This window comes from Nanorana parkeri, unplaced genomic scaffold (assembly GCF_000935625.1).
Source record: "Nanorana parkeri isolate BGI_ZX_2015 unplaced genomic scaffold, ASM93562v1 scaffold1358, whole genome shotgun sequence".
NCBI lineage: Eukaryota > Metazoa > Chordata > Amphibia > Anura > Dicroglossidae > Nanorana > Nanorana parkeri.
Window position 1 is genome coordinate 82231 of NW_017307626.1, and position 13306 is coordinate 95536.

Below are 13306 nucleotides of genomic sequence, written 5' to 3' on the forward strand. Positions count from 1 at the left end.
TTTTTTTTTTCCTTCCACCGTGCCAAGCTTGCTCCTGTGATGGACTACAATCGCAATAGAAACTAGTAGTCCATCACTGGAGCCTTTTTTTTTAAATCCGATTAACCGATTAATCGAACTTAATAATCGGCCAACTAATCGATTATGAAAATAATCGTTAGCTGCAGCCCTAAACAGGAGGTGATCTAAATCACAGCCTGTTCATTCATAACTGGGGACACATAGTAAATATCAATGATACTCACCGATCCTCCGCTTGGCCACGCACACAGCCGCTATGATCCTGAAACTGACAGGAGGACAGCGGCTGCGCTCTCCTCCCCGCCTGCCTCGATCACGATGATCGAGCGGCAGGCGGGGAGGAGAGCAGAGCCGCTATCCTCCTGTCAGTTTCAGGACGGCAGCGGCTCCCCCTTGGATCCACCACTGACCTGCACACCCGACCCGCTGGACTGACCGGAAGTGATGTCACCAACGTGACGTCACTTCCGCCCTCAGTCGAGCAGCGCCGCTGATGGGGCCCCAGCTTGTCTTGAAGCCATCCTCCATCCCCGGCTGCTGCGGGGGCCAGGCCGCCTCCTCGCACTTCACCGTCGGCCGATACTCATGTATGGGTCCCGGGCGGGCCCAGGCCCCTTACATGAGTATCGGCCGCACCCCCCTGACGGCGGCCCTGGGTTACTGTGTCAAATCCAGGTATACTATATCCACAGCCACTCACTTATCTACGTTATTGCTTACTTCCTAACAAAAAGTAGTTTTCACAACATTGGCCTTTTGTGAATACATGCTATGGCTTATAATACTGGTTTCCAACAAAAACCTATGCATATGGTTCTTTACCAAGTAAATACAGACCTGTAAGCATAACTTCTATAGCAGGAAAATACTTGAGCGTTTGATAAAGACTTTGTTCCCTTTTAAAAAAATTCTCCAACATGCTCCTTTCACACTTGTTGTCACTGCAGTTAAACTTGATCATTGATTTGACCTCATCCACAATTAGAAAGTCGAATGGCTGTTCAGAAATCGATTTAGTTCATACGAAATTCTAACCGTGTCTACTTTACTTAATTCTAGATGTATTGCAGTAACCAGGAGAAACTATAATATAGTGTGCTAGCGATGAGACAACATAGGCACACTGGTAAACGTTACATAAAGTAACATGCACATGCTGATAAGCTCTGCTCCATAGAAAATCCAAAAATCAACCTCAGCCATATTTGACATAAAGGTTGCAGGCCTGTTCCTCAGAATACACTGGTAAAGGTGTGTGATTCATTGATCAAACTAAGCAAACAGACAACAAAGACATTTCTTTCTGAGCTGCTGTCACTTCTCTGATGAAGACATCACTAAAAGTCTGTAATCCAAGCCACAACTCTTCAGAGTACAATCATTAGTACAACATGTGGTCCCTATCTATAAAACTATGTGGACGGGACCACATGGCAGAATTCTCCAGCAGCATCTTGTTTAAAACTGTGGCAGGTGTTTTTTTTTCTTTGTGCTCCTCAATAAGCAGATTATGCTTTATAAATGTTATACCATTACTGCCAATGAGACCTTTTCCATGACTCTCCTGACCACCATATTCAAATCAGATATTTATATCCTCAGTAAATGCTTGTGTCTAAATGCTGTACTGGATTCTGAAATCATTTACCTGCAAGCACTGCTGTCTTGTGATCTATGATGTGTGAAGATGTTACTGAGCCCATGAGATCAAGAGGCCCATCCACAGCTGCTGTGTCCACATTATACTCTGCGCAGAATAAAGCAATGCCATTAATTACTGACATGCCTTTTTTTACTCCTATTACCTGCAGTCTGAGCACTTAAAATACTTTAATGTATTGAAAAGGGTTGCAATTTATCCAACTTTGTTTGGCTGTTTCTATGAGATATACAAGGGGTCTTTGCTTATCTTTTGCATTGGTGTCTTGTGTCTTTACCTTACACCTCTGCTTCTGGGAAGCACTACTGCCATCTGGTGCTTTTGTACTGACCTGTAAAACTTGCATGTCTGCCCGCAAGACCACCTTATAGTTCTATGTCTCCAAGCTGTGCAACCTTATGATTCCTGTATGTGAGCAATACTGTATTCGTTTAACTGTGTGTCTGCAGGTAGTATTACTTTCTGAGATATGTTTGCCTGCAAACAGCACAGGCATCTGACACTGATGTCTCAGCCTACAGTACTGCACCGAGTGAACAGTATTGTCTTCTCTAACTCATCTGTCTGCAAATAGAACTACCTTCTGATGTAGTAGGTTTGTCTATAAGTAACAATGCGCCTTATTACTTGCCATTCGTGCACTGATCCAAAAGTCTATCAATGCATTTCCTTATTTGATTACGCAATTCTCTCTAGCATGCTCTAGAATTGCATGTACAATGCACATCTTGGGGGAGGTAATGGTACAATTAGCACTGCTAAAAGGTAGGGGCATTTTTATGATGAAATCTAGGACCTAAAATGCAAAAAGAGTAAATCGGTATGGACAAGACCAGAGACCGAAAAGCATTAATGCATCAGGCCCAAAGGGTCCTTGACTGGACAGTAAATAACTACAGCTCCTATGATGCAAAGCATGCGAGGGAGCAGGGTGTCAGCTGTGTGCTGACCTGTAACATCCTTGTCACTTCACACACACTCTGACAGACTATGTGCATTTGCCAGTGGGTGAAAGAGTGAGGGGTTAACAGATGCCGTTTGCTCTCTCGAAGAGGTCACAGCCTCCATCTGCACAGGATGTTTGCTTAAGGAAATCAGAGATTCCCGGCTGTATTCTGCCATGCTCACAGATCACAATCTGCAACACTAAGTCGTGGTGTTTACTGCATATTACTATGGAAAGGAAAGGGTTAAAAGCAGGTGTCTGTAGAATAGACAAACCACACCAGAATATCATGTATAATATGAAAGGATAAGTGCACATTAAAACAAAGTGCACTTACCTGTTTGCCCCTTTGCATGGACCCAAAGTAACCCACCCTACCCCTTCCACAGATGTATACTTTCCTGTATCCGACAGCTGTGGAACTTATCCTTTGAGAATCGGAATGTATCTCCCCTATTTGCTGCACCTAATTATTTAAGGACAAGCTGGAGTATACTTGATTTTATTTAAAGTTATCCTGTGAGGAGAGAAGTATAAGAACTGTCATTAACTTATTTTTAAGGGCGTAGGCCCCAGGGCTGTCATCCTGACACTAGCCAACTTACCACATGGGCCAATGATCCATTAAAAGCATGCAGCCATGTGATGTGTGAAGAATACAAACTCTCACACCACATGCATTTCAAAGGTTAGTAACTCACCAGATAGTAATGCCGAAATTAGGATCATAGCCTTGGAGCTTGCACCTTTAACCATAATTCAGACACAGCATAAAGGTGCCCATACACTGCTCGATTCTCGTACGAGAATCGCGGGGAAAACCCGCGATCGTACGAGAATCGAGCAGTGTGAACGAAGACGTGCGACCGTTTCTACTGTACGGTTGCACGTCTTTTGTCTAAGGAGCACGCTAGAAAACCAGCCGAGAATCGTACGATTTTCGGCTGGTTTGAACGGTGCTCGGGAGACAAATGCAGAACGGGCCGGTGTGCCCACGTGCACACTGCCCGCTCAGCATTGCGGTCATCGGAAGCCCGCACCCCTCAGGGGGGCGGGCTTGCGATGATCGAGAGTACGATCTGCCTGTCCAAGATGGGCAGATCGTACGTTTTTTTTATTACTTTACAACCATCGCAAGACTAAGGTCTTGCGATGGTTGTACAGTGTATGGCAGCCTTAACCCATCTTTCCGTCGTACATGTTCCCTTTATAGCTAAACTGAACTTAAAAAGTGAAGATTTGCTAAGATATATAGAAAAGTTATAAATGTTGATTGTGCTTAAGCAGTACCCTGAAAAATGTTTGGAATTCCTCCTGAAAAATAACGCTTCCTGATATGTGCCACATAATTGTATATCTACTGTATGAGATCTAAGGAAAGGCTGCACCTGACTGCTAGTCTTAGGAGATTTGGTGACGTCATTACTGTGCTGCTCACTGTTGCTCTTGCTGTGGACTTTGACATGAGGAAGCAAAGCACTACCTTTCCCAAGATGGCCGCCTCCCCACACAGACGCAGTGCAGAGCAAAACACAAGTCAGTAATGGGTGAAAGACTGGCTGCAGGGGCACCGCAGGTAGTACTGGTAACTAGTCCTTTGCCCTCCACCTGCTTTTTTTGGGTTTTGGGCACAGCTTCTAGAGTACAATTTCTCCGTAGGACCTGGTAGCAAGAAGCGAGCAATAACAACAGAAACTTAACAGAGTGATTTGTACTTGTAAAACACCTTTTGTTCTGGGATTATGAACCAGAAGCTCACACTCTTTCTATATCTATGTGACAAAAGAAGATAAAGCATCCAAACTTTCAATATTTCCAGAATGTGTGGGTTAGGTGATGCAGAAACAACACTTCATAATTGTGAGCACAATGTCTCACCAAGAACTTCCTGCGCTGCTTCCAGTGGCTGCCCTGTGCATTGGTGCTTCGGTGAGCTTCTGTCACTATGCGGATCAGCTCCCATTCCTCGCTGCTTGGCTCAGGACGCTGCTGCAGAGTCTTGATCATCTCCTCCTTCCGACGCCGTTCCCGATTCTCCTCAATCAGCTTCCGCTTGGCTACCCGCTTGGAATCATCCAGGACAACTGCGGGGGAAGGAGAGAGAAGTGTGAGAGTAGTGAAGAGAGGGAAACAAGACTGACAGTCTCCAAGCAAGGATACAAACTGTTGCGCAAACTGGATGATTCCAACAGAAATCACAATAATGTGGAGACATCAGTACAAACTGCTGATAGGTGCAGGAGGAAAAAGTGATTGAAGCTTTCTTACTCGTTTCATTCGGTGGCAAGTTCTTAATTATGCTCTGTCCAGTAGAAGTATATTTTGAATGGAAAAAACCTTCCAAGGGTTCTGTCAATCATAATGTAGAAGTGGTAGATCATGTTCAGGCAACTTTAGAATGTTGGTCATGTGCCATGTGGAACATTGTAGGCAAGAAAGCTCTAGTTTCCAAGGTATTTGCTAAGTTTAACACTGCATCTAAGTGCAGCTATGGGAAAGAGACTTCAATTACTTCGGGTGTAGACAGGTGCCCAGATAATGATCGATGTGTACCTATGCAGCATCCTACTGTGGATGGAGGAGAGCAATGTACTGGCTTGTGGTCAGCTAGGCAAGGAGGGGGCTGCTATGTGGTAGGTTGCATTTACTTAGACTTGAAAAGCGCCTTTACCTTTAGAAAAAGCTTACTCTTCAATAACTTTAAAGTACAGACTCCTTCAAAACGGTAAAATCTGCTCTGAATAAAGCAGGGAAGGGTCAGACCCCCTTTGCCAAGTTGTTATCAATGCCTGTGACTCCACTGGGTAGATATCCTCTCATTTGTCATACGTATGTATTTATATATTGCAATTGCCAAATATGACTCTTTTCAGCTTTTTCACTAAAAAAAAAAAGGCTGGAAGTCTGAGCCTTATGTATCCTACATTAAAGCCTATTTAAACTACTGCTTGCCACATGCAAATGTTAGTAAGAAAGACTGCAAGCTTACCTGTCTGTATAAAGGCTACATTTATGGCTTCCTCCAGTGGCCCACCAAGTAGCCAATGGTTAAGCACTAATCAGACGATCTCTGCTTGGAGGACTGGCATCCAGTCAGAGCGAGCCAATCAGCAGCTTTGTCTGAACTGTGATCCTCCCCTTGAGCAGAGATTATGTTGCTGGCCACCAGAGGGAGCCCCAATTCTGGATTAACAACAGCAGGTACAACATATTCTAAATTTCCGATTTAAAATCGTGTACAAAAAGCACATTGAAATGAGAAATAAGAGAGCGTTGGCTTGCAGTTTAGGATGATCGGTGATTACAGTAAGGTGAAGGTGGCTTGGCTAGGAAGGATGACTGATGTACAAAAGGGGATCTTCCAAAATGAACTTTAAGACTCTCATAACTGGGAAGTGACATTTTTTTTTAAAAGAATGAAACAGGATTTTAGCATCAAACTGGTAGATGAACAACTATAAAAATAGAAAAAACAAAGCTTTACCTACATGGCTGAGAAATGTATCTCAACTGTCTGTGATTGGGGAGGTTGTATGACTGATATACAGCTTGCCACTAGAGTACACTGCTGTAATTATAAAAACATAGTACACCAAGCAAGAAGAACATTCCACCAATTTGTTTCTTTGAGGGATTCATTACAATAATTCAGGATGTGGTCACTCTAAAAATGCACTTTAGTATCACTTTATGCAATGATCGTTAGTAAAAATGCCTCTTATTATTCAAAGATGGATGCTGGAGCTGAAGAAGCAATGTGATGTTGTAGATAGTGTTAAGCTTACCATACATGTTACAATGTGACTGTACAATCTCCTACTTGGCTGTAGCCCAATGGAAACGCGCAAACAAAACGGCCCAAAGTAGTACCTGTACCTTTTCAGGCGTGGGCCGTTTTGTAGGGCGTTAGGGACGGGCGGAAATACGCCAAGGTGGGAACGAGACCATTGAATACAATGGGATTTATATTTTTGAGCGTTTTGTAGAGCGTTCGTCGAGCGTAGAACGCGCTACAAAACGTTCAGGTGTGAACGAGGGCTTAGATCATCTAGTCAGACAGACCCTCGCACTACATTTTACAGTCAGACTGCAACATGTTTGATGAGCTTTAGACATTTGTTACTTTCTTCAGTCATTTTTTTTAACCTTTGGGTGAATATAGCCAATAATGTGATCAAATGTTTCAAAAACATGTCAGGTTTTTTATTTTCTTTTTTTGCTGCCTATGGCCCCTTGGGGAGACTTCCCCTTAGTTCCTAATCAGGAGACCCAGGGAGTCCAAAGTGACAGAAATCCCCTCTTAGACAGTTTTCACTGGACCAAGTGTCCCCAATTAACCCTTCCCTACTCAAACAAAAAAAAAACCCCTGTGCTTTTAAATACACTTTAAGTTCAGGATGCTGAGTAGCCAGATATTTTATTCTTACATACAGTATCCTGCGATTTGACACCTGAACTGAATTTCAGGACTATCGATTAACGTGATAAAAGCGGTCATATGATTTTCTACTTCATAGGAGAGTGGATAATGATGGGGGTAGGAGAGTCAGTCACAAACTATACATGCACTAGTTACCAGCAGACAATGCTATTCTCTCTGGAATCTGGATGATGGCTGTCACTAAAAACTTACGGTCCATTGCCATGCCCACAGCGATACATTTCTTAAAGCGGCAAAGCTGACACTGATTCCGGGTGATCTTGTCAATGATACAACAACCATCGTACTTGCAGGAGTAGGAGGGGTGCAGGTTCTTCTGGATAGTTCTTCGAAAGAAGCCCTGTACAGAAGAGAAGACAGGTGAGCTATTTCAACATGGCACATATGCATGACAATAACTTTGCTTGGTATCCCTCCTTGTGGTAGGCCATCCCCCAACTTCCCTTCTAATTAACCAGAGTAGTCCCCCATCCTGTCCTTCAGTTTCCACATTTCCTGGACAGAAATCTTTACGTTTTCCTGCATCCTCACCTGCTGTAGAAAGCCGGCATTGTGACACAGCTATACAGTACAATTAATCTATTTGGCAACAACTGTATTTCACTGGCTGGACGCCAACCTGCTAATACAGTAACAGTGGGATGATTATCATCTAGTTGAAAAGGGCCTGTAGGGACCTCCCTTTGGTATTACATGAAGGACGCCGGCCACAAAAAAGGCTACACATCACACTTCTTATTTTCCCAGACAGCGTTACTATTTTAGTTGTTTATGTGTCTTCTAAATCTCTTCCCTCCCATTCCTGCTGGCATTTCCTGCCTAATACTAATGTCATGTGCATCCATATAAAAAGGAAGATTGAATTTATCAGCAGGAAAAAGCATGTAGCTCTCTAACTCTCTAGCTGGCGAGATGGAACCCCTTGGTTGAAGGACTGAGCCAACAAAAAACAGCTTCAGCTCTAAAAAAAAGACTTCTTTTTGATACCTTTTACAAGTCACAGTAAACGTAGTTCTATCTAGATTCAGCAACTTCTCCTGATAAGCTGTCCCTAGACACTGCTGCTGTTCATTAGGGCTGCAACAACTAATCGACATAATCGATTATTGAAAAAGTTGTCAACTTTTTCAATAATCGATTAATCGGCTTCTGATCAGTTGGCTCTGTTCACAGCTCCACACGCTGTGCGCCGCACATCCTCCCGACCCCACGCTCGCCGCTGCCAGACCCGCTCGCATCCACGCTCCACACGCCGCACCTCCTCCCCGCCTCACATTTCCTGCCCATCCACGATCGGCAAGGCACGCGGGGAGATGTAGTAAGGAGGAGCAGGGGTGGGGGGATGACAGCCGCTGATAGACAGGTCCGATCTCAGAAGCAAGTTGCTGGAAGACTGCTCAGGTAAGCCTGCACTTTCCCACACATGGTGCTCTATAATGTATTGCTGGGATTTGTATTTCTCTATAGCTGATGGTACATTGTACTGTACATTATACATAGGAATACAAATACCAGCAATGCATTATACACTGTATGTATAATGTATTGCTGGGATTTGTTGTACTCCTCTATAGCTGGTGATATTCTGCATTGCGCTGTATAGAGGACTACAAGTCCCAGCAATAATACATTATACAGCGCAATGCGGAATACCACCAGCTATAGAGGAGCACAACAAATCCCAGCAATAATACATTATACAGTGGTGCAATGCCGAACACCACTAGCAATAGAGGACTACAAAACCCAGCAATAGTACATTATACAGCGCAATGCAGAATACCACCAGCTATAGAGGACTACAACAAATCCCAGCAATAGTACATTATAAAGTGGTACAATGCTAAATACCACCAGCTATAGAGGACTACAAAACCCAGCAATAGTACATTATACAGCGCAATGCAGAATGCCGCCAGCTATAATGTGCTTTTGCTGGGTTTTGTAGTCCTCTATAGCCGGTGCCATTCTGCATTCATTGCTGTATAATTTTACACTTTCCATTTCACTATATTGCACACCACACTATCTTTTTTTTCTTTTTTACTTCCACCGCTCCAAGCTTGCTAGTAGTCCTATCACTGGAGCCATTTTTTAAACTTTATTTTATTGTTTATCCGATTAACCGATTAATCGAACTTAATAATCGGCTAACTAATCGATTTTGAAAATAATCGTTAGCTGCAGCTCTACTGTTCATCCTTTAATATCCATCTTCAGGATGCAGTTGTCAAGAGTTCCACTTTAGTCATTAGCTGACTCTGTGTCAGTGACAGCAGAGACAGTCATTTATAAAAAATTAGTTGTTGAGGTATGACATAAATCTGCCAGAAACAACTAAATACAGAAGTAGTTCACATTTGGCTAAGGAAACACTTTGATTTCAAAATATGAATACACCTTGCTGCAGACCTAAACTAAGTGTGGTATCCGTATTAAAAGAGTCTATATACCCAATTAAAATATTTCATTTTCAGCTCTCATTGGCTGCAATTGCTGAAAACATAAGTTCTGCCAAATTATGTTCAATATCAATGATATAAAAGTGTGACCTGTCTTACCTGACAAAAATGTTAAATGTTCTTCTGCCAGAAAAAGAGGTGATGGCGGAGGGGGCGGGTACAGCTGGCTCTGCCTCTAGATAGGCAGAGTCAGCTGTCACTCACGCAGCTGGGCGGATCCAGACATAATTGTCGGGATCTGCTTCAGCTGCGGCGTCTCAGTATACCGAGAGCTGCAGCTCGCGGTATACTGAGCCTAGGGTGACGGGGGGACGCTAGTTTGTGTCCTCCAGTTACCCTACGGAGAACTATGGGGAAATGCCCTAACCCCATAGTTCTCCTTTCAGCAATTTTTTTCAATGATTACACCTACGTTAAAGTATCATCCTGCTTGGCAGCTTGTCACTTTAACTGTCATACAGCAATAAATATAAGAGCGCGCTAATGTGTGGTGACTGACCAGTCTGATCCAATCCAGCAGAGGAGTACAGTAAACTAAAGATATACGAATAGTCTCTGGTTTTATTAGGGAAAGTAATAAATACAACATGAAGAAACAAACATTATAAGACTGGGGTAGAAGGACAAGTTAGCAGTTATCTGGGGATACAGCAGGTCAGCTGAGATACATACAGTAGATATGGAACTTGCAACTACCATAAAACAGTTCATAAACTTTGTATCACCACCTGTGGCTGTACACGCACAGTATGCTGCAAAGAGCTTACTGCAAAATTTGGGGCTATATCCGTAGTAGGTATAGAGGCACTCACGGGTATTACAGCGGAGGTAAGTCAAAGCATCAGCATTTTATTGTCAACATTTCAATGGAGATCAGTCTGTCTCTATGAAGACTTGATAGAGTTTATCTTCATAGAGACAGACTGAGCGACGTCAGAACGTTGACAATAAAATGCTGATGCTTGGACTTCTCTCCGCTGCAAGACCTGTGAGTGTCGCTATACCTACTATGAATTTGTATGGGTATCTTTGTGGATGAACGGTCAGGCTTTTACCTTACAAATACATATACACATGTGCAATTTTTTGTTTTAGGTGAGTGAACCTTTCATATAAAATTTATATATACTGTTCAGTTACACTTCATACCTGGATGGTTTCATGTGAGCACCACTGGCTATAATGAAGTGTCTGCAAACATACAGAATAGGATATATGCTGGGGACAGGAGGGGAAGGCATAGGAAGTAAATGCTCTCTGTTGTCATTTGACAAAAGGCATCCCCAACACCCCTCTATTTGTGCATGCTCCTCGCTCATCCCTTGCAGCCAATAATGAGTTAGCCAAGGAGGCATGCATTGATAAACAGTTAGCAGGTATGTCTTCTGTGGTAGAATGGAGTGTGGAGAGTGTTGTATCTGCATACAGCAGAATAGAACATAAATCAGCAAAAAAAATCATCAGACCTAAGTACAGCTCTCAAAAGGACAAGAGAAAGTGATGACATGAGAGGCTTTGGTGCTTCAAAACTGCACACATTCTATTGACATGATTAACATATTTGCTAAACACTGAAGGTAAGAAGTGATGACGCCCCTTTAGAATATGGCTTACCTTGCAGCCCTCACAGGTAATACATCGGTAGTGGTACCCTGTGGCCTTATCACTGCACACCACGCACGGCTCATCTTTGTCCAGGTAGCTAGGGATGTACCCTGCAGAGAGCAGAGACACCGAACGGTCACCTATGTCAACGGGTGAAAAGAGGGGACATAATCTTAATCATGCCATTTATATAGAAACAGGCTGTGGGGACAGGGACAAGGTACCACAGCTCACATCAAATTCCACCATCAACCAGACATTGTTACATTGATCACTGACCAGAAGCCAGATCTTTCAGCTGATCAGAAGCCAGATAGTGATTGCTGAAAGATGAAGCTGCCGGATCACAGGGCACCCAAATCTACAACAACTTCTGTTCCCAAATTATTTTTCTTTCAACATATGTACAGTGGAAGAACCACATCTTTTCTTTGGGTTAAACCATCAAATATGATTTCCAGCCTATATTTGGATGTTTTCAAACAATGGAAAAGTGTCCAAATAACAACTTTCATATGAATTGATAACCAAATGATGATGTAAAAAGCAGGGATCTATTATTGTTATCTACAGCCCTGGAATCATATTTGGTCTGATATGTTCCAAGTAAACACATGACCACCTACTCTCAGGAGCACAAGATGTTTAAGAATCATAAAAAACACACCAACTTTGACTTAATTACTGGTCTGGCCCCCTTATTCCTAGGAATTTGTAGCTCCTTTCCCTAAGCTCAACAATGAATGACATTTCAATGGTCCCTGTTCACACCTGAGCGTGTCACTTGTTGCCAGTTGCGTGAAGCTCAAAAAAGTACATGAGCATCTTTCGGGGTAGAATTGTGCATTTTGGCTTCAAAGACTAATTGGAGCACCTGAAAAATGGGGCCGATAACACTATTCCGCTTCTGTTCCACAACCCGTGCATAAAAATGATTGAAAAATGCACATAGCAACATGCAAAAAAAAAAGTCACCATATGACCTGGCTATACTTACGCTTAGGTGTGAATGGTGTTCACACAGAACTATCATAAAGACTTAATTTATATAATAAATAATTATTCTTGTTAGTAGCTGTCCAGAACTCATAGGAAGCAGGGAAGAGAGCTCTGCGTATAGTCATGATCCAGGATGTGTAGGGATCAATCAGCCTGCTCACCAATAACTTGGGCACATTCATATAGCTGGACATGGGCAGAAAGGAGGGGGGCTCTTTACTGGTGAACAATAACACCACAAATCCTACATGCTGTAGTGTTATTATCATTCGGACATAAAGAGGTTAAAGACGGGACTGGAGAGATCCTTCAGGTAAACTATGTGAATTTAGAATAGGGAGCTTGAGACTGTCACTATGCAGTGAGAAAGAAGTAGCTGCAGCCGGTTTATGTAGGCAGTGTTTACTGGTGTATGTGGGTAACTTTTTAATAAATGGTTTTCATTCATTAGCGTTGTCCACTAAGGGCTATTTGTTCATTTTATACATGAATACCGGAGCACAATAAGGAGGACAAAAGTAGAATTCATTTAGGAAGTTGCCAGCTATCTGTTGTATATAATGCTGTTGACAAGTAGCAGATGGTGCAAAGTTAAATCGAGTGTTTAGTCATTTGAAGGCACTACCCCCTGCAATCAAAAGGGGATTTGCGCTCACTGACCTTAATATTAGGGTCTATTTGCCAGAGTGGCACTCTTAAGTTGGTGAAGGTGCTATATGGACTAGAAGTAACGGCAAGTGTGGAAGAGTGGTGGCAATCACTGTGTGAGCAGCACTGAAGAACTTGTGGACACTATTCAAGATTGTTTGTGGACACAATTGTAGTTTGAAGTTATGTGTTTTTGATATGTTTGAATATCTGATCATGTTTGTATACAGTGCGGCACATATTCATTAGTGGTTGTTATTTAGTACTATAGTGATTTAGTGTTCGCAGCTTTACTATTGGCTCAATGTTATTACTGCTTGGTGCAAAGATTTGCCAACATGTTGGACGCCATCTACAGCCAAAGCTGCTGTGTTCAGGTTCATTCAAATGATTTGGAGCAATGTAGGTCCTTTAACCCTTTCACTGCCAAGCCCTCCAGAACATTTTGCAACTCAGCTAGCCATGCCATTTTTGCATGTGATAAAATGATACAGGCGTATATTTAATTGCAACACAAAGTATCA

General features: G+C 42.7%; 1 protein-coding gene across 2 annotated transcripts in view; it reads right to left on the reverse strand.

Annotated features, from left to right (window-relative positions):
• Window positions 1–13306, reverse strand: part of LOC108797874 (thyroid hormone receptor alpha) — an 82865-nt gene that overhangs the window by 15119 nt on the left and 54440 nt on the right. Inside the window, exons 3-5 of one of the 2 annotated variants that reach the window (XM_018569566.1) lie at window positions 11145–11275; window positions 7261–7408; window positions 4506–4711 (exon numbers count right to left, since the gene is read on the reverse strand). In XM_018569566.1, coding sequence (XP_018425068.1) covers window positions 4506–4711; window positions 7261–7408; window positions 11145–11275 — 485 coding nt within the window. The remainder of the gene's footprint in view (window positions 1–4505; window positions 4712–7260; window positions 7409–11144; window positions 11276–13306) is intronic. The other variant, XM_018569567.1, reaches the window with a different exon arrangement.